General features: G+C 38.5%; 1 protein-coding gene across 4 annotated transcripts; it reads left to right on the forward strand.

The window, feature by feature from the left end:
- Window positions 1-15,994: 15,994 nt before the first annotated feature.
- On the forward strand, window positions 15,995-20,034 carry LOC131350125 (uncharacterized). Of its 4 annotated transcripts, none has more exons than XR_009204136.1 (6): window positions 15,995-16,391; window positions 16,471-16,683; window positions 17,016-17,332; window positions 17,426-18,406; window positions 18,520-18,729; window positions 18,852-19,651. XR_009204136.1 is itself a non-coding variant. In XM_058385388.1 (4 exons), exons 1-3 carry the CDS (start codon window positions 16,996-16,998, stop codon window positions 18,404-18,406), a joined length of 684 nt encoding a protein of 227 aa, XP_058241371.1. In that variant the 5' UTR covers window positions 16,915-16,995; the 3' UTR covers window positions 18,520-19,651. The 4 variants fall into 4 exon arrangements, 1 of the variants encoding a protein (XP_058241371.1); XR_009204135.1 differs by lacking the exons at window positions 15,995-16,391; window positions 16,471-16,683 and adding an exon at window positions 19,671-20,034 and having other exon boundaries at window positions 16,915-17,332; window positions 17,426-17,674; window positions 18,309-18,406; window positions 18,852-18,929; XR_009204134.1 differs by lacking the exons at window positions 15,995-16,391; window positions 16,471-16,683 and having other exon boundaries at window positions 16,915-17,332; window positions 17,426-17,674; window positions 18,309-18,406; window positions 18,852-19,650.
- The last annotated feature ends 1,994 nt before the right edge of the window (window positions 20,035-22,028 follow it).

The raw sequence follows: 22,028 nt of genomic DNA on the forward strand, positions 1-22,028 counted from the left end.
GTCCGGCTCATCAGCATCGAGCGGCTGTGAAATGTAGAGCATGAAGATCATAAGTGCTTCTTATCATATCAGATTTATACTAACATTCTTTACAGTAAAAACAACCTTGTAAAATCCATTGATTGGCTTTAGGAAATAAATGAAGGATTTTCTTACCAGAATGACAGCTGAAGGTTCTTCGTGTGGTTCGGTGGGCAGCAGCTGCAGGATTGGCTCAATGACCTTAACACACACACAAACACACACACACACACACACAAACACACACACACACACATACACACACAAACACACACAAACACACACAAACACACACAAACACACACAAACACACACACACACACACACACACACACACTTAGAAAAAAGTGGCCTGTAGGTTTTAAATGAAGTTAAAATATTACTATTTAACTGACACATACCTGGAGGACAGAGGAAGTATCTGCTGATTCCTCCAGCACATCCACAGGCTCTGCAATAGATTATTTTTCTGTGACTCAGAATTATGACTCTTCAATTACACAATATCAAACTTTCCTATTAATGCATAAAAGTTAATAAAGCAGTGAGTTTGATAATTAGTTAACTTGTGAAGAAACAGAAAAATTGTAGCAGTCAGATTGTGTAAATTCACTGTACATGTGACCTGATTAAACTCTCTAAAACCTCCTGCCCCTGTCCACCACCCAAATCTATAAAAAATATTATACTGTATAATTATTAAAACCTTTATACTCACTATGATATTGTGGAAATGAAACCATTAGTGAAGTTCTCTAGGTAGATACCATACACCGCTCAGCCATAACATTATGACCACCTGCCTAATATGCTGTTGCTCCCCTTTTTGCTGCCAAAACAGCCCTGACCTGTCGAGGCATGGACTCCACTAGATCCCTGAAGGTGTGCTGTGGTATCTGGCACCAAGATGTTAGCAGCAGATCCTTTAAGTCCTGTAAGTTGCGAGGTGGGGCCTCCATGGATTGGACTTGTTTGTCCAGCACATCCCACAGATGCTCGATTGGATTGAGATCTGGGGAATTTGGAAGCCAAGTCAACACCTCATTCTCATTATTGTGGTCATCAAACCATTCCTGATCCATTTTTGCTTTGGGGCACGGTGCATCATCCTGCTGAAAGAGGCCACAGACATCAGGAAATACCGTTACCATCAAAGGGTGTAGATGGCCTGCAACAATGCTTAGGTAGGTGGTTCATGTCAAAGCATCATCCATATGGATGGCAGGACCAAAAGGTTTCCCAGCAAAACATTGCCCAAAGCATGACACTGCCTCCGCCAGCTTGCCCTCTTCCCATAGTGCATCCTGGTGCCATGTGCACACACACCCGTCCATCCACGCCATGTTAAAGAAAACTTGATTTATCAGACCAGGTCACCTTCTTCCATTGCTTCGTGGTCCAGTTCTGATGCTCACGTGCCCATTGTTGGTGCTTTCAGTGGTGCACAGGGGTCAACATGGGCGCCCTGACTATGCAGTCCCATAAGTAACAAACCGTGATTTACTGTGTATTCGGACACCTTTCTATCAGAACCAGCATTAACTTCTTCAGCAATTTGGGCAACAGTAGCTCGTCTTGTGGATCGGACCACATGGGTCAGCCTTCACTCTCCACGTGCATCAGTGAGCCTTGGCCGCCCATGACCCTGTCACCGGTTCACCACCGTTCCTGCTTTGGACCACGTTTGATAGATACTGACCACTGCAGACCGGGAACATCCCACAAGAGCTGCAGTTTTGGAGATGCTCTGATCCACTCGCGCAAATCCTTACACTTTCCCATTTTTCCTGCTTTTAACACATCAACTATGAGGACAAAATGTTCACCTGCTGTCTAATATATCCCACACACTAACAGGTGCCATGATGAGGAGATCATCAGTCTTATTCACTTCACCTGTCGGTGGTCATAATGTTATGGCTGATCGGTGTACATCTGTAACCATGCCCTTTAGCGCGAGAGCTGATTAATCAGTAGTCTAAGTATGATTTAGTATAAAACCAGTAGTCAGGGTTGTTAAAAGTGACTTTTTAATGGGGATGAGTATTATATTGTGGAAATAAATGAAATTCTCGTTGGTCAAGCTCATCAACTCGTTCAGGATTTTAGTGTGTAATGTAAAATAACAGCCAAGTTCACTAGCAGCTTAACTAACATTAGGCTAAACATTATATTTATATTATATTTACCGATAAAATGTGTACAAATTACAACAAATAGACATGTAGATATAATTAGTCCAACTATTACAGTGTAATTTAAATCGGTAAAAATCGGCTAAAGTCCGCTAGCGCGCTAGGTAGCGGATCACAAGGCTAATCATGATTTAGTGTAAAACCAGTAGTCAGGGTTGTTAAAAGTGACCTACTAACAGGGTAAATATTTCATTGTGGAAATAAAATAAATTCTTGACCAAGCTTAAGGATTTTATTGTGTTATTTAAACCAGTAGCCGAGTTCGCTAGCACGGTAACTAGCATTAGGCTAATTCATAGCAACATGAGGTGTCTTGTGTGCTACATAACATTAGACTGTAACACTGTCACTTTAACATGATTTATTGTAGAAACAGTGTGGCATTAAAGGATAAAGTTCATCCTACCTTGAGGACACTGAGTGTGTTCAGCAGGAGCAAATTATAAAATGTAAAATATATAATTTGTAAATGCATTTTTCACGGACTTCACTTCCTGGTTTCCGTACAGTTCGGTTTTTCTCGGAGGTTTTCGGTAGAGGCCGTAAACAGGAGTTTTTTTTTTTTAAGGTCGTATCGTCTTTAAACTGGTCCTACAGCTTGAATTCTAACTGTACAGCTACATGCTGCCTTAAACTTCAGCTATGCTTCACTCCCTGGGCTTCCCGGACATTTCAGCTTATTATTATGATTATTATTATTATTTATTCATTATTGACTCTTGTTACTAGTTAGTGCTGGTTTATACTAGTTAGTGCTGGTTTATACTGGTTTATATTAGTTAGTGCTGGTTTATACTAGTTAGTGCTGGTTTATATTGGTTTATACTAGTTAGTGCTGTTTTATACTAGTTAGTGTTGGTTTATACTGGTTCTGAAGGTCGCAAGATTTGGATTATCTTTTGGCATTTTTGCTACACCCCTGTTTCGGATTTCTCTGTACTCCACTACTGGATTTGACTCCTACACCGACTCTACAGCGCAGCGATGATGAACTTCGGGGGAGGAGCCGAGCCTCAGCACCCGGATGTGGATCCCGAGCCCGGATGGAGCGGACTGTACGACCCCTGGAACGGTGAGTTACTGAGTTTCCTCTTTTTCACTTAAGTATAAAGTCTTTTAAACACCGCGTTATTACAAAAAACCACAATCAGGAATATCGTTTTATATGATTAGATGGTTTTGAGAAATTCTGTTCGGCTAATCTTTATTCGGCTAATCGCTTTACGTACACGATCAGTATGCTAAAGCTAGCGGACAAAATGGCAGACTCCAGTGAAACGAGCAGGGAAGAAGAAAACAGTGTTCATGTTTTCAGATATGTTAACATCAGCTTTTCATAAAAGTCCCAATGTTTACTTAACGTTTGCTAAAGTTTACTAAGTCAAGCCGAAGAGTATTAGCAAAGATTAGCTAGACGGCTAGTTAGCATGTAGCTAAGTAATTGTTTTTCAGTGTTTATAGTTTTTTTGATGGAGTGAATAGAATAAGTTAAAATACTTACAATAACATGAAGTAACTTATTATTTTAAGGATTTTTCATTGTCCGTGTTTGTCGAGTTGTTAAAGCGGAGAGAGAAAGGGGCTGTGAGGAAAGGCAGCTAGCTGAACAAAACCAATCGGTACAAATAAATGGAGCTAGTGTGGCAATGTAGAGTGCAGCTTAGGCAAAAATATCAAGCTGTTTGTTTCAATTCTGTTCAGCAAGGTTTTGTTTCTAGCTGTCGTGAATAAAATAGTTAGGAGTAGTGTAATTTACGATAAAGGGCGAATTTTTGAGAGGAGACACAATTGGACTCATAGGGGATGTGAACCACTGGAGTAAGAAAGTACTAAAGTAATCGACTGTAATAGAAATGTATTTTAATCTGCATTGTTTTGGGGAAGATACTTTTGAGCATTGAGATAAGTGACCAGTGTGACTAACAGTGAAGCCGTGATAGCGTAAGTAACTCCTATAAATGCAGCTAAAATGTAAATACTGTAAATGTAAATAAAATAGTTTTTAATGCAGTGTTATAGGAAGATTACAGTAATATAACTTGTGTAAATACTTCTTGTTTTGATAGTGAGGCTTTCCTGCTGTATAAAACATACACAGTGCTATTAAAATAAAACCCCATCCCCTTTGAGGAGGCCACCACCTTCAGGGAGTCCACAGCCTTCAACAGTTCCTTTGCCCCAGCCTTATTTCAATATCGACATCCACAACATTGTGGCTGGTATGTACTATGCTCCTGCCACAATGATAACTCCTGTCCCACGCCAGGGCATAAGGAGGCGGCGGGACGAAGAGGATGGCAATCAAGAAGCCCCTCTGAGTAGACGGCAGCCTGTGGATCCTGATGGGGAGGTGGAGTTCATCAGGATGCCTGGACTTGAGGATTTAGAGAGTTTAATCAGTCACATGTACAGTGAATTTACACAAGCTACTAATGCTACAATTAGTCTGTTTCTTCACAAATTAACTAGCTAACTAACTCACAGGTTTATTAACTTTTAAGCATTAGAAAGAAAGGAGAGAAAAATTTACAAGGTCTCTCTCTCTACTACCTTATAAATTTGGCCATTTTAATGTTTTACATTTAACAGAAAATATTAGTTGTAATTAAACTTACATGAAACTAATTTATTGCAGAAGCTGTGGATTTGCTGGGAGAATCATCAGATACTCCCTCAGTCCTCCAGGTATGTGTCAGTAAAATATTTTAACTACATTTGAAACGTGTAGACTGCTTTTGTCTAAGTGTGTGTGTGTGTGTGTGTGTGTGTGTCTTAAGGTTGTTGAGCCAATCCTGCCGCAGCTACCCACAGAAACTCACTCCACATCTTCAGCTGTTGTTCTGGTAACCAAACCTGTCATTTATTTACTAAATCTGATCTCTGGATTTTCCAAGTGACAGAATGTTTGAAAGTGTTAGTGTGAAACTGCTATGATAAAAAACACTGATGATCATCTTCTACTTTTCACAGCCCCTCAGTGCTGGTGAGCTGAACAGCACCTGCTGTAATGTTGAGTACAACACTGCAGACTCCTCCAACTCCCAGTCTGGGGTATTGTACAGTGCTGCAGCTGAGATACAAACACACACACATCCTTCTTTACAAGTTCTAATGTTTAGTTTGGTTTCTCTATTTCTAGGCAGTGGACGTTAAGGGATACTTCCTCGGGATGATAAGGGGTCCTGAGAGTGGATTTGCTGGTTTAAAACCACCAAGACGCGCTACTTTGACCAGCTGGTAATCACCATCTTTGTTACTCTGATGAAGAGAATTGATATTAATGATTATTAGATGAACACTTTTGAGAAGTAGATCTTGAGTTTCAGCTAATTGTCATTTGCAGGGATTCCCTTATCAGACCACCATCGAGGACCATTTCACTGTCATACAGGTGAGGGATTATCTGTTGTGGCGTCACAAAACTTTTGTTAGTTGCAGTGACTAATTGTGTTCACTTCAAATTGTTCTCTTAAGGCTGAATATGGGAAGGTTACAGAGCTCCTTTCCTGTAACTGGGTGGAAACCATCATGGAGCCACTTGAGGATTATGTGGTAAATTTATTGCAATGTCATGAAGTCTTTATTGTAGATAGTAACACTTGGAATTTGGGTCTGCAGTGTTCATTTTTATATATTTTTTAATTTAACAGCAACCTTTAAAAAGGTGTCCTGCACGTTCCTGCATGTGGCTAAAGATGGTCAGGTGAACACCTGGAGATGGAGGTGCCCTTTACTTGGTACGCTTCTCTTCACAGTTTAATGGTATAAAGGAGTAATGTATGTTTAATACACTAAGCATGTAAATCTTTTGTTTCTTAGGGACCATCTTACAGAGAGAGGGGTAACTGATATCGGCCTGAAGCTGCATGCTCTCCGTGAGGCGTTTGCTGTGAGTAAAACCTTTGTTTAGCTGCTGTTTTTGCTCAGGGGAAGTTCACTCTGCTTTAACTTATATTATGTGCTGTCTTATATTCAGATTCATCTTACCTGCATCCACAATCAGAACTTCTTGTTCGTTATGGGGAAGAAGATTGTGATGCGTCTGGCAGCAGTTAACAACCAGGTGACTTCAGAATGATGATAGACTGTTTCCTTGTGCAAAATACTTTCAGTTACTGGGCTTGAAAATGATGTAGTTGTCAAACAGATGTGGTAATGAGTAATTAAGGTATAATAATTAAAATAACAAGCATCAAAAGCTAATTTTATAACAATCACAGCCTGCTAAAAAAAGGATGAATTAGGATGAATATTAAAATAAAATGTACATAATGAAGAGGGCTCTGGGATATGCAGTAGTTGGACATTTGGTCCATGTCATACATCATCTGTGTAAAAAAACTGAAGCCAAAGTGATTATTTTGTTTGTTTGCTTTAACAGGATGCAGGTCGTGTACAGCTGGCCTACGAGGCTCTGATTCGTTTCCTGAAGACTCCTTCTTATCAGGACTGGATTGCAGCAGAGCTCTCCGGGTCCTATGTAAGCTTATAAATGCTTGTGTAACATGACAAATGTTTAAATCGAAAAGATTTTGATGTGATAGAAAACAGGACTCCATTATGTAAAGCTAATTTCTTCTTGTAACTTTTCTCTTCTGTGCAGGTCTACCACTACAACTTCGTGGACATCTTTTTCGAGCTGCTTCTATTCGGCTATTTTACAAACAGCTCAATACCTGAGACAGTAAGAGTCTTATCAGGAGATTTAAAAGCCATGCTTGAATGTAGTTTCAGAACATGGTTTATTTCATCTCATTTTATTTTTCCATGTTGTTAACCCTGATATGACATGATATTAATGGAGCTTGTCGTCTTTCTTTCCTAAAGCTTAAGGGAGGATTCTTGGAGCGCCTGTTTGCGCTCATCAGCATGTGGGAGGTAGACGTGTGGAAGCCTGCAGCAAGGACCTACTTTAAAGTGCTTATTGTAAGTGTCTAATATCTTCTGATGCTGTGATCCACAAATTCTCAGTATTGTATCCTAAACTCAGTGACATTATGTTGGATTGTGACAGTGATGATGTAATTTGTCTATAGGATCAGCTTACAGATCTCGCTGAAGTGCTGTTTACTCAGCCCCCGGAGTTCTACCAAGACCCAGCAGCCTTAGCCAGCAAACTGAGACCTTTCCTCAGACAGCGTGTCCAGAAGATGATGGACATTTTGTGGAAGCTTATCGTCCCTTATCAATCTATCCCTCTATCCTTGTCTATATAGATAACTGCTAATAGTAATTAGTATAAATAGTAGCTGCAAATAATATTGTTGTAAATAAACTTATAGTTGTATAGTGTTTATATAGTTTACTTTAATAAATGTTTTCATTTGCTCCTATTACCGTCTCATTCTGATTATTTTTAGTCATCAGTATGTCTATATAATTTTCCTTTAAAAAGCAACACAACACTAAATGAACTTTTCACTCATATACAAATCCTTTTTAAAGAACTTCAGAAACTTTGGTTTACTAAAATGTGAAAAATGACAAATAACATCCAACAAAATTCAGATATTTATAGTCTTGGAAGGTTTGTTTCCAAAATGTAGAAAAATCTGTAACATTTGGGGAATTGCACATTTACATTTAAGCATCCAGAGCACAGTTGTGTATAAAAAGTCTGAAATCTTGAGATAAAAATCTGAAAATCTAAATTGTAGAGGACTAAAAATGTGGATTTACAGTTTACACCAAATCACACCACTGTAGCACATCATTTATAATGCAGTTACTCTGAACTCTCAAGGTTACTCTTTAAGAAGAAATAGTTTATAATATCAGTTGTTTCTTTTCGCCTCCACATTTTGATCCTGTTTTTGTGGGTAACTATTATTTTACATTTTGCAGTATTTTACATTTTGCATCTGAGAATGTGGACTTAAACTTTTTGTTTGTGTAGAAATGTAAAACTGTGGAATACAGAGATAATTAAAGCACACATTATAGAGTTCACTGTGCCTTAACCCATAAGAACCCAGACCCCTTTCTCCTTCAAGGAAAATGATGGGGGACATAACACAGACTAAATAGATGCCAAATAACTTTTTTTTCAAAATACCACCCCCTACTGTCAGGGATCTGTAATGTTACATAATAGCTGTATATTAGTCTTTCATTTCATACACACTCTCTCTCTCTCTCTCTCTCTCTCACACACACACACACACACACACACACCATCTCTCTGGGTCTATGTAAACTGTAAGCTGATTATAAAGACACAAGCTAAGTGCTAACTGAGCTCTTCTCTTCTTACCTGGAAATAAAAATCAACAACATGGTGGCATATGTTTCGTATATTTATTTAGCTATTAAATAAAATAATAATTAATAACGACCTTATTTGACGAGGCGCAAGTGGTAAAATAATGTTAATAAAAAACAGGTCAATTCCATATTTTTAAACAGCAGAGTGCGCAGTACCGGATATTGATATGTACACCGACACGTCAATGCGTCCGCCATATTGGAAGGGGCGGAATTACTATTTCAAAACTGAATGCAATATTTAATCCTTGTCTGTGGTGGGATTCGAAACGCACCAACCTTGAAGGGAGGGGAATTGGGAATTTTTGTCATTTTTGAGTAAAAAAAGCACATTAAAAAAAAAGACAAATCAGGCGCACCTCTCTTTGGTTTCTTACTTTCTTTCTTTTCTTCTCTTTTTCCCTCCTTCCCCACCCGAAACAGACTATTGATACGAGCGCGTTTTCTTGTTTCTTGTTTAATTGTCTACTGTAGTGTTTACTGTAGTTGTTCTACTTAGTGTGGTATGCATATGTTAGGGGATGAAATAATGTGTAAGGTTTATTTCTTTTTTTTATGAATGTATTTTTCTCCTTTTGTATTGTTGTATATTTATATTTGTATATTATTATGTATTGTTGTGTATGGGTTCTGCTGTGGCTCTAATGGCTATTTACAGATTGTAATTAACAGCCCGCTGCAATTGGCTGGTGGGGATGCGGTGGACACTGCTGCCCTTTTAAGAAGCGTACAATGACGAGTTGGAGCTATCGGTCGTTAGATCGGTGTTCAGGCACGTGGGTGCCAACGGAAGTGAATCTTCCGGTTGCGCTGTAGCGCGCAGGTGGTGTTGGCGTGAGTAATGGAACTCCCTTGGTGAAGGGGACGTGGACGGCTCGAGGCCGAAGCTGAGTAGGCGAGTGACCGGAAGTGTGAGTGAGTCGAGGTGCAGCAAGTATGACGGTGACTGCGGGTTTCAACAGGACTAGATAGCACGGGGTTGCCCAGTCATAATGTGAGTATAATGTGAGTAGTGTTTGATCTTTTCAAGCAGTTGATGGCTGAAGACCTGCATTTGTTTAACATTGTTTAAGGTTATAAGTAGAGACTGTGACAGAAGTTCAGGTCCAACATCCTAGCCTATAGAAACCCTTTTTCTTTTTTTCCTGTTTGTGCACTGTGGCACTGGCTTGGGGTGGATTGTGGTATATTGTATGCACAAGGGAATAGTAGTAATAGCTTTTTACATGTGAAGTGGGTTAGAGATACTGGCAGTGTTTTGTCTTCTCCTTTCCTAGTGGTAAGCTGATTGGAGCACCTGTAGCAGTGGAACTGAACCAGGACGATTGCTGCTGGCCAGCAAGACATCATACACAGACTGCATATGGACTGTATCTTCTTCTCCTGTGAATCATCCCTTTTTATGTGTTTGCTATTTTTAAAGTATCTTTCTTATAAATGTTTCTTATAAAGGAGTGCTACACAATTATGTAGCTTGGGCACATAGTGTGTTCAGTCTATTGTCATGTACACTGCACAGACAGCAAAACCTCCATGCAAGGAGGTGGTTTTGTAATATGTATTTCTTTATAATGTACTCGAACAGATCCCCCCCCTAAACACACCAGCGCAGTGGTTCTTCCCTCTGGAGACACAGTGGAAGGGGATTCAGTGACTCTGAGCTGTAGCAGTGATGCAAACCCTCCTGTTCTCACCTACTCCTGGTTTAAGCAGAGTGCAGCTGCAGACACACTGCTGACAACAGGCCAGAATTACAGCATCAGCTACATCAGCTCCCAGCACAGTGGACTGTACTACTGCACTGCAGTAGTTTACATAGCATCAAACAATGTTTCTTTACTGCAATCTGTAATAATGAGATTTAAGTTTAATCAATTTTGCATTTACAGGCAACCATGGAATCAACCCCTCTCTCAACAGACATGGCATTGAGCTTTATGTAGCCATAGCTCTCGCTTAACAGGAAACCAGATGTAATGCTCTAATGGAGAACTGTGAATATGTTGTTAAATATAAAATTCAAAGGTTTCATCGTATGCTAATTTTGTCCTTGGTTGCCAGTTCTTCATGATACTGTGGTTTAGGCATGCAGGTGAGGATGTGAAATCTGCTGCGGGAAGCCATCACCCCTGCTTTTGGAAAATTGATGAAACACGATTTCATGTGAATGAAACATTTCAGTTCTACATTTAACATTTCGACTGGAAATTTCTACTTATGATTTACAATTAACATTTTATGTTTTAAATGTAGACTAAAATTTAAATAATATAAATGTTAAATCTAAATTTGATCTAAATCTTTAAATATTAATATTTTATTTAACACAACATTTAACACTTGCATTTAAAATGTACAGTAAAATTACATGGGTATGGATATCACAATCAGATAGTGTGCTAACAACAGTGCTGATTAATTTCTCACTGTCTAACATCAGTATTTTTAGTATTCATTTATTTATTTATTTATTTATTTTTGCCTAGCTATAGGGAGTGTATAAGGAACAGAAAATTGTAAAATCAAAAAAGGAATAATGTTTATTAACTCATTTCTTATATTTTTCTGTTCTTCCTGCAATAGAAATATATCATTTTAAAAACTGTAAAATGTTTCTAAATATTTAGATTTTCATACATATATATATATATATATATATATATATATATATATATATATATATATATATATATATATATATATATATATATATATATATATATATATATATATATATATATATATATAATTTTAACTCTATTTAACATAACATGAACATGTTTTAAGATTTAATGTAAATTTTTAAAATAAATCTAAATGTTAAATGTAATGTTTCACCTAAAGTTTCAATTAGAATTTTACATAAAAAGGAAAAAAAAAATTAATCTCAATATTTAGTATAAATTATAAATAAAAATGTTAAATCTAAGAGTTTAATATAGAAAAGTTTTGTTCGATGTTCAAATTCTTATATTTGGTGCTCCACATGTGCTGTCTACATGTTAATTGCAGCAGTGTGATGACAGCATTTATATTTCAGTCACAAACATGTTATTTATTTCTCAAGGTTCAGAGAAGTACACAATCTTAAAGCCCATCATAGAGGGACTGTTGGTCTTCCTGGCATTAACACTCATTTTGAACCTCCAGAATAAAACAGACCAATAAATACTCATTTTTAACTTCACATGTGCTTGCGGTTTCTCAGAAAGAGGAAGTGGAGCTCAGCTAATGGCCACAGCAGCACTGGTGAGAGTGGACAGGTGAGTGTGGGTGAAAGGAGGAGGGACTGTTTGATCATGTGATCATGTTCAGATATAAACTTTATCCTGTGCTAATTTTCAACCACAGTCTGCTGCTGTGTTTGCAAATAGGGTTAGGGTTAGGGACTTCCTCCACACACCAGAGAGGAAGAGGAAGTTCAGTACACTGCTGTGGACATTAGCAGGAGCACTGCTGCCATCCAGTGAGCAAATTATCATCATTACACCAACACTAACTGTGCTGCTCAGTCAACATCAAGTTTTTTAAGTGACCTCTATTTGTCCCACAGACTTGTGGCAGATGAAGCAGCTGATGATCCATCTCAGATCTACAGCAAGATCCAGGAAATCCTCATCTAAAAGCTAAAGAGGAGGAACTTCAGGTTGCTGGAAGAAAGCTGAGAGAGATGTGGTGATCTGTTCTGTAAATCTGTTTTAAACTGACATTGCATCCAAATCAAACAGCAGAAGAGGAATGACTTTGGTGTTTTATTACAGTATTATTGCTTGGATAGAGTTTTGTAGTGCTTACTGTAGTGCTGAATGCTGTTTTTAACCTTCAAATGATCCATACAGTTCAGGATTTTAGGAAATAGAAATTGAAATAAACAGTTTATTATCCACATTAAACATCTTTAGTTTATTTGTTTGCCTGTAATCTAGCCATGGGGTCACAGTACAGTGACTTCTGCGCCGGTCCCAAGCCAGGATCAATAATGAGGGTTGCATCAGGAAGGGTATCTGACGTAAAACATTGCCAAATTTAACCATGCGAATTGTCAGTACTCTGAATTTCATACCGGATCGGTCGAGGCTGGGTTAACAACGACCGCCATCGGCGCCGTTGACCTACAGGGCGCTGGTGGAAATTGGGCTACTGTTGGTCGAGGAAGTAGAGGAGGGAGAAGAGTGCGTAGACTGAGAGAGAAGAGGGAAGGGAAGAGTTTAGGACTGAGAATAGGAACTCTGAATGTTGGTACTATGACAGGGAAAGGTAGAGAGCTGGCTGATATGATGGAGAGAAGGAAGGAGGATATACTGTGTGTACAGGAGACCAGGTGGAAGGGTAGCAAGGCTCGTAGTATAGGAGCAGGATTCAAGCTGTTTTATTATGGTGTGGATAGTAAGAGAAATGGGGTAGGTGTGGTCCTGAAGGAGGAGTTTGTGAGGAATGTTCTGGAGGTGATGAGAGTGTCAGACAGGGTGATGAGTCTGAAGTTAGATGTTGAAGTGGTGATGCTGAATGTTGTTAGTGGTTATGCCCCACAGGTAGGTTGTGAGTTAGAGGAGAAAGAGAGATTCTGGTGTGAATTAGATGAGGTGATGGAGAGTATTCCAACAGGTGAGAGAGTGGTGATAGGAGCAGATTTTAATGGACATGTTGGTGAGGGGAACACAGGTGATGAGGAGGTGATGGGCAAGTTTGGAGTTAAGGAAAGGAACCTTGAAGGACAGATGGTAGTGGACTTTGCTAAGAGGATGGACATTGCACATGGACAGGACTGAAGAGAATAGACAGGAATACAAGGAGTTACAGAAGCAGGTTAGAGTTATTAAGGATAGAGATGGAAAGGTGCTCAAAAGTGAGGAGAGTGTACAGAGGTGATGGAAGGAGTATTTTGAAGAGCTGATGAATGAGGAAAATGAGAGGGAAAAAAGAGTAGACAGGGTGAACTCTGTGGAACAGAAAGTAGATAAGATTAGAAAGGATGAAGTCAGGAAGGCTTTGAAGAGGATGAAAAGTGGAAAGGCAGTTGGTCCTGACGACATCCCGGAGGAGGTCTGGAAGTGTCTAGGAGAGGCGGCAGTGGAATTTTTAACTAGTCTGTTTAACAGGGTTTTAGAGAGTGAGAAGATGCCTGAGGAATGGAGAAGTGTATTAGTGCTGATCTTTAAGAATAAGGGTGACATGCAGAGTTGCAGCAACTATAGGGGGATAAAGTTGATGCGCCATACAATGAAGCTATGGAAAGAGTAGTGGAAGCTAGGTTAAGGAAGGTAGTGAAAATTTTTGAGCAGCAGTATATCAATTGAAAGCCCACTAGAGGGAAGTTTTGCAATCATTCCCAGAGAATATTGCAATCTCCAACATTAAAAACTGAAAAATGCGAGTTCCACAAGGAAACCATCACCTTCTTGGGGTATGTGATCTTGAGGAGAAGGGTGGAGTTGGACATGAGCAAGGTGAAAGCTTTCACAGACTGGCCTGAGCCAACCATGGTCAAAGAGTTGCAACATTTCTTAGGATTTGCGAACTTCTATCGGTGCTTCAACTGCAACTACAGCCTTGTCACTTAGACCACTAACCTCCCTTCTGAGGGGAAAACCTAAGAAACTCGGCCATATCTGCCTTCCAGACACTGAAACAGAGGTTCACCACTGTACCCATTCTCCACCATCCAGACCCCAAGCTCTCCTTCGTGGTTGAAGTAGACGCATCCAGCTGTGGAATAGGGGCAGTTTTGTCACAGCACCATGGAGCCCCCAGGAAAATGCACCCTTGCGCCTTCTTTTCCTGGAAACCTACGCCAGCCAAAGCCAACTACAATGTGGGGAATCGGGAGCTGCTGTCCATCAAGGCAGCACTGGAGGAATGGCGACGCTGGTTGGAGGGAGCATATCATCCTTTCATTGTGCTAACCGATCATCGTAACTTGGAGTACCAATCTCATGGAGCTGCAGTAACCAGAAGTGTTTGCGGTGCTCTTCAGGTGTTTGGCGAACACACTACAGGACTGCCCACTTGATGCTGGAATACACCAGATATGTCCTCAAGCTGAAGAGGTGGTAGGCTACAGCAGCTTCTGGAGTTCCCACTTGCTCTCTGCCTGCTCCTGAGCAAAGAGAATCATCACGTTACCTGCTGGTTCAAACCACCTCCTGTCTGTCTCCACCGCCACAGTAACACATGATGAAGACTTTTTTCTTTGTTTGTTTTTATCCATCAGTTTAATTCTTGATTTTATTCGGTCATACATTGTTGATTAACTTTCTAATACAGCAGCTCTGACATTTATTTTCTGCTGTAGTGCAAATTAGAAGTTTATATATATATAAATACATTATGGATGATGCATTTTATCATGTATATGAGAGAGAGAGACTAAATTTGATCTAAAAGCACTGAAGTATGATGATTGGGCCACATTTTCTATGAGGTTTAAACACAGCTGTATTCAGACAATTGTCTGTGGGAAAAACACTAGCTATTGCTTCATATTTTCCTTTTACTTCACAACTGGTTTTGCAATTTTTTTTGCTGTGGTTTGACAAACAAAATTAAAAAATGGACTCCATCATGGTGTATTGGTGTACTTTTTTTTTTTTTTTTTTTTTTTTTTACAATAAATACATATATAATACATATTTTCTAAATGTTCAATACTAACATTTAAATAGTGTATAGGTATAGGTTTATTTCATTCTTACGGTTAATGACAGGACAGGAACTTCCATCACACACTTTTTACTTCCCATTAATTACATGTTGACTCCCTCATAAGACACACACACCATCATCATATCACTGTCCACTTCCTCAAATTTATCTTTACAAGAAGATCCAAAAGTAAGAATACATTCTTTCTAAGTGGAACTATAGACATTGAATCCAGAATGTTGCTGCTGCTGATCCTGTTGTTGAATATTACAGGTAGGGTTGCTCTTTTCGTCACCTGTTAATATGAACCTGTCTCTGTTATATGGTATATGTTGGCTCTGTGGGACTTTGTCTCAAAAGTCTAAACTAAAGAACTCCACATCCACTTAATCAGCCCTGAATAAAAATGTACTATAGGTGACAAGGGACAATTATTTGAGGTTTAGGGAGGTTAAAAGTGGCATCTAAAGACTCCTGTGACTGTTTATAAAAATCTGTAAAAAAGCAAAATCATATCTTTTGACAGTGAATAAGATTATTATTATTTTTTATTTTCATAAACTGTATATATAATACACTTTTGTTCTGTGTGTTGTGTTAATTATCTACAAGTAACCTTTCGGATGTGTAAAATATTTCACTGGTTTAAACCAATAATCCTCTGTGTATCTACACCACAGCTGCTGAGTGGTTGTGTAATTCGTAGTGGTATAATCCGTCATAGTTCACCAGACCTGATAGATGATATCAGTAACGAATCACAGTGACAATGACTGTATGTTTTATTTCTCTTATACCAGCGCACTCTCACCAGCTGCCATTTTTTCTACTCTTGAAGGAGAAAAGGGGAAAAAATGCAGCTTTGTTATGTTGCTGAGAGACTTTTTATCTTCCTCAAAGGAAACTGTGTTCATAACAAACATAAAGCTGTTTTAATTATATTTTAATATTTCATGTAAACGATTCAGTTTCAGTGTCAGGGATCCAGAACCTGAAAGTGTCATGCAGTCATGAGAAGATCTGTGCTCTGAGGGAGTCGTCTGTAAACCTGACGTGCTCTTACTCAAATATCAACATCACCACTGGATTCTGGTTCAGCTTCAAAGACTTTAGACTCCGACTACGCCGGACGTGTGAACTACACAGAGATGACAAACTCAAGATCAACAGACCCGAGAGAGAGAGATGCGGGGGAATATCGCTTCATGCTCATTACGGATAAAGGAGAGAAATACGTGAGCTCAGCTGGAGTTACTCTGACAGTTACAGGTAACAGAGCAGCTAGTCTGGAATAAACTGTGTTGTTGTACATGTCTGTGATGAACTATTCACCTTTAACTTCATTTAGATCTGCAGGTGATCCGTCACTACAAAAGTCAAGCTCTAATCTGCCACACTTCCTGTCATCTAACCTTTGCTGCTAATGTGTACTACTGGTACAAGGATCAATACATACAGGATAACAAAGACACCCAGGGAACTTTCCCTTTAAGCAATGATGAAGAAGTCAGTTACTCCTGCTCTGTTCACGGCTATAACGAGATTCGAGCTCCTTCTCTGTGTGAGTATTCATTTTGCTGCAATGAAATGATTTGTGGGTTAGTTTTGCAAAGTCCCTACATGGTCCCATAGAGAAATTTGCATAGATAATAAATAGGTTGAATCTATAACATGTTAAGAGAAAAAACACTCACATACAACACTGTCCTATAAACGTAATGTCGAGCTGTAACTAATTTAACCTAATGTAAAACGGCAATGTGCAATTGTGAGAATCAGTCAATCAATCAGCAGGTAGGCAGCGAAAGCTTACTCCTGTTATGGTTCATGAAAGAGGCTGAAGCTTTTAAAATCAATTTTAAACCATCTCTTCATGACCTGTTACCATTTCAGGTGTTGGAAGGAGCTGTATGAGGGTGACCTACCCAGACAAGAGAGTTTGGAACCTTTGGAAGGGTCTTCAGTGGAAATTGTGGAAAAAGTGCTTTCCAGTGGACAGAGTGTTAAAGAAGTATTCTGGCATTCTTCTAAGGACTTCAAGGACCTGAAGCATGAGTTTACTAATCGAGTTGAATATGTGAAGCAAGACAGAAACTGCACTCTGAAAATGAACCAGCTGAGAAAGAAAGACTCTGGAGAATATCGGCTTAGAGTAGTTTATACATCTAACCGAATCTCGGGTAGACCTGGAGTGGTTCTTAATGTTACAGGTTAATATCCCCCACTTAACTGTCTCTACATCTGGTCTCTCTGCATCATTGTACATCTGTTAAATCCCGTTCCTTTATTTTGTGCACGTTCAGATCTGCAGGTAAGACTGAGTCACTATGCAGGGTCATCAGAAGAACGGACGACAGTAACGCTGAGCTGCATCACCTCCTGCACTCTGTCCAACAGCCCCACTTACCTGTGGTACAAGAACAGACAGCCTGTTACTGATAAACTCACCAAACACAACAAACTCTACCTCTTCTTCAGCGAAGATGCAGGGAACTACTCCTGTGCTGTGAAAGGACGTGAGGATCTTCGCTCTCCTGAACAAACTGTTAGACGTGAGAATCAGTCATTATCTAGAAGGTTGTGGTAGCTCAGGTTCTGGTGGTACTTAACTTTATCTTAAAAAGCTTTTTGCTTGGTTTGGATTTTGTTTTTGTTTATAAGTCACTTTGGATTTAGGTTTCAGTCAAATAAATAAAGAGGAAAATCCAGAATTGCTTATGAGGCATTGCACAATGTGTGTGTGTGTGTGTGTGTGTGTTTTTTTTAAAGTATATACAGCACAGTGCTGTTGTTGAAATGTGGTTCTACTCCTGCTTCCTGCTTCAAAACAAATCCCTGGTTTATATTACGGTTCTCACTGTAATACCTCATTGTTTCATATCTACTAGAACTAAAACAGATTGCAAAAAAAATGTGTAATTGCTCATGTGGGAATGTTTTTTAATATAAGAAACATTTAGGCAAGCAGTTTTCAGGTTCAACACTTTGTACTATCAGGTTTTCTACTATTTTTAGAAAAGAGAAGTTTATGTTTAAGTTTGCTTTTTTTTTATTGCAATTACTTGGTAACATGACCAGAGAACAGTAATCACTTTAATCACTTCTGCTTTTAAAATAGAATTAAATAAATAATTTGTCTGTCAATAAGTTTTCCGGTAACACTAACAGTTGTCCCTGTGCTAAAAGAGAACCAAGCTGTAGTGTGGAAGCTGTATGCTGTATGGGGAGCTGCTGCTGCACTTGTTCCTGCTTCTCTCTCTTCTTATCGCCGTCCTGTGTGTTAAGTGAGTGACTGAATTCTTTTTGTATTCCAGAATCATAATCCAATGTTAAACATTAGACGAATAAAGCAGGAACAGATTGAACAGCCTGGTTTTTGTGTCCTTTGTGTGAACAGGAGGAAGAAAAGAGCAGAAAGAGACATTCAGCTACTGAGAGAACTTTTCACTTCGTGTTTTAATCTTCTTAAAGTTCCTATAAATCTGTTAATAAATAAAAACTAAAGAGGTTTTCTCTTCAATTCTCTCAGTGTGTTCCAACGCCTGGAGATGACACATACACAGCGCTGAACCTCATGACTGTGTCCCCAGAATATGACACACTGCAAGTAAGTATACAGTCTTTCTACCTGTGTGTGTGGGTGTGTATGAAGGAGAGTGTGTTGAGTGTGTGTGTGTGTGTATGTGTGCACGTGTGTATTGTTTCTTTAAATTCTCATGTCCCCACTAGAATATTAAAAGCTCTGCCAGTGACACTTACACCACCCTGAACCCTGCACCCATGTGCTCTGATTATGATACACTGAGGGTAAGTAAGTGTGTGTCTGCATGCGTCTGCGTGTGTCTGCATTTGATGTTCCATATGCTGAAGTTTAATTCAATCCAAACACAAAGTCAACAGTCTTACAACATGTTTCATGAATACGCAAATAATAGGCCAAAGGCTCATAACATACGCACAGAGAATAAAACTTTACATTGGACAGTATTGCTTTTGTCTTAATTGAGGGTCTGGTCTTATTTGTCTTTGTTTCTGGATTTGTGTTGGCTTGCTTTCTTTAATTGTTTTTAATATCGGAGATTTTAACTTGTATATGAATATACATAATGTGTATATGTAAGTGTAGTAAAGCGTGATGTTATATGTTTTGAAGTCAATTTAGGTTTACATTAGGTTTTTTTCATGAATAAAATTACAATCAGGAACATGATAAGGATATAAATGTTTTCTCCCAAATTATAGGATTGTCATCAGTACGACATTTTATCTGTAAATGCTTCTGTGAACAAATGAAATCATTTTCAGTGTGATAAATACACCCACGGTGTGTGTACTTATGTGTGTGTGTCTGTGCATCTGTGCTGCCATTGATAGAGTTTTTACTTCTCTAAACTCTTACACCAACATTATTATTTATGGCATTATTTATATTTTATATACATTATTTTAACATTTATTTACATAATTACATATGTAATTATGTAATATATTATTTACATATTTACATAGCATTATTACATATTTTATCTTAATTTGTGCATTTTACAGAAATGAAACAACCTGCAACCACAGTCTCTGGGAGTAAGTGTGTACTCTATAAGTGTGTGTTTGTGCAAAAGGATGTTTGTTTAAGGACTGAAGTTGCAAAAAGAATTTCTGTCTCATGTAAAAGTCATTCATTTGTGTCCGTTCACTCGGTTCTGTAATGTTGAATAAAATTGTTGTTAATGTCTTTGTATTTAGTTATTTAAACATTTTAAAACTTTGATGTCATTTGTTATTTTTATGTCTTGTAAACTAGAACAAAATGATGATAAAGTAAGGAATACACACCTCCCTGTACAGAAATTCTATTTTGCCTGATGTGTTACTGTCCAATGTTTAAAATGTTTCTATGTACAAGAATAAAATTGAGCTTATGGGCGTTTTGGCAGGACAGAATGATGTACACATTTGAAATGATAACTGTGCTACCAACAGGGAACAGTCACACACACACATTCACACACTTTGGACAATTTATAGATTTTTATAGAATTTATTTTTTTAGTATTTTTTTAGAATTTTTAGAATTTATTTATTTATTTAGAATTTATAGCCAATCAACCTACCACACATCACTGGACTGTGAGAGAAATCAGAATACTAAGAGGAAAACTCCACACACATGAACACTAAAAAAATGTAGATAAGTTTAAATATCTAATAAAAGCTTAAATATCTAATAAAAGTTAAAATATCTAATAGCAAATAATAGATTTGTGTCCTGATCACTCTTTAAGACAAATGGGATAGAGAAGTGTGCGTGTGTGTGTTAAAGGGGTGTGAATGTTGCTCAGACTCTCTCTATGGTCTTCATCATCTCCTGTACACGCTGCTTCACGATGCTCAGCACTGCAGAGGCTAAAGCTGCTGGATCTCTGTAAAGCTCCAGAGGCTGATAGAAAAGGTCCTCAAGCAGCACTGTCAGCATATTCTGTACAAACACAAACACACACACATTTCCAGCATGATACTGAAGAGATTGATCAGAGAATTTAAAGCAGGTTCTTTAGAACGTGTCTCATGGCATTAGAAAAAGTTCCTCCCTTACAGAAAGCCTTAAAAAGAGTCGCTCTGCCTCAGGCTCCCTGATGTCCACATCCCACTGGCTGATGGCTAGAAACAGAGGCTGCAAAAATCCATGTACAACTTGGTTCACACTTAGATCTCATTGACCTGAACAACTTTCACACTGCATGTCATTAAGTCTAATCCACAGGAAGTCAGTTATTTTGAGTTGTTTGCAAAACGCACCCAATGGAATTTGATATACTCCTCCTAGAGAATTGATACAACCGCCACCAAACCCAGGCTAATATGATCTCAAGACATTGATACAACCGCCACCAAACCCAGGCTAATATGATCTCAAGACATTGATACAACCGCCACCAAACCCAGGCTAATATGATCTCAAGACATTGATACAACCGCCACCAAACCCAGGCTAATATGATCTCAAGACATTGATACAACCGCCTCCAAACCCAGGCTAATATGATCTCAAGACATTGATACAACCGCCTCCAAACCCAGGCTAATATGATCTCAAGACATTGATACAACCGCCACCAACCCCAGGCTAATATGATCTCAAGACATTAATACAACCGCCACCTAACCCAGGCTAATATGATCTCAAGACATTGATACAACCGCCACCAAACCCAGGCTAATATGATCTCAAGACATTGATAATGCAAAGTTGATGAGTGATTTTTGATCTCAAACGGTTCAGCCGTGAGAAGCCCTTAAACTTATGGCGAATAAAACGAAACAGGAAGTGGCTAATAACTTCTGTGTACATTATGTGATCTACATGAAACCTTAGGATTATGTTAAGCATAGAAAGCTGATCACAGAGATATGACAACTGTGAGTCTCGGTCATAGCGCCACCAACTGGCAGCAGGAAGCGTGTCACTTTTTGAAATCTCTAATATTTTGTCCCTTACTTTCACCTGATTTGGTTCAAAATCAGTCAGAATAATGACAAGACATGGCTGATGTGAAACTGTGAAGGAATTTTTGATACCTTGAATCGTGTTTCATGGCTTCATGTTCACAATTTATATATACAGAGTCAACCAAAAAATGTATATACACTTCAGGAAAAGAAAAACAGTATGATGTATATTATGTTAGTGTAATATTAATAATATTATCATAATATCATCATATATATTAATCTATAATGTATAGCAATAAATTTAGTAATAAAATATTTATACAAATTATTCTTTCCCTGGAATGTGTATACATTTTTCTGGGTGACTCTATATATACAGTATCTCATAAAAGTGTGTACACCCCTCACATTACTGTAAATATTTTATTAAATCTTTTCATGTGACAAGACTGAAGA

This window comes from Hemibagrus wyckioides, unplaced genomic scaffold, assembly GCF_019097595.1.
Source record: "Hemibagrus wyckioides isolate EC202008001 unplaced genomic scaffold, SWU_Hwy_1.0 Contig22, whole genome shotgun sequence".
Classification (NCBI taxonomy): domain Eukaryota; kingdom Metazoa; phylum Chordata; class Actinopteri; order Siluriformes; family Bagridae; genus Hemibagrus; species Hemibagrus wyckioides.

Excerpts from the sequence above, each read along its gene's own strand:
- LOC131350125 (XM_058385388.1), top strand. The coding sequence starts at position 16,996 with ATGACCTGTTACCATTTCAGGTGTTGGAAGGAGCTGTATGAGGGTGAC. Across the intron at positions 17,333-17,425 it reads AGTGGTTCTTAATGTTACAG|ATCTGCAGGTAAGACTGAGT; the intron begins GTTAATATCCCC and ends GTGCACGTTCAG. Across the intron at positions 17,675-18,308 it reads TCCTGAACAAACTGTTAGAC|AGAACCAAGCTGTAGTGTGG; the intron begins GTGAGAATCAGT and ends CTGTGCTAAAAG.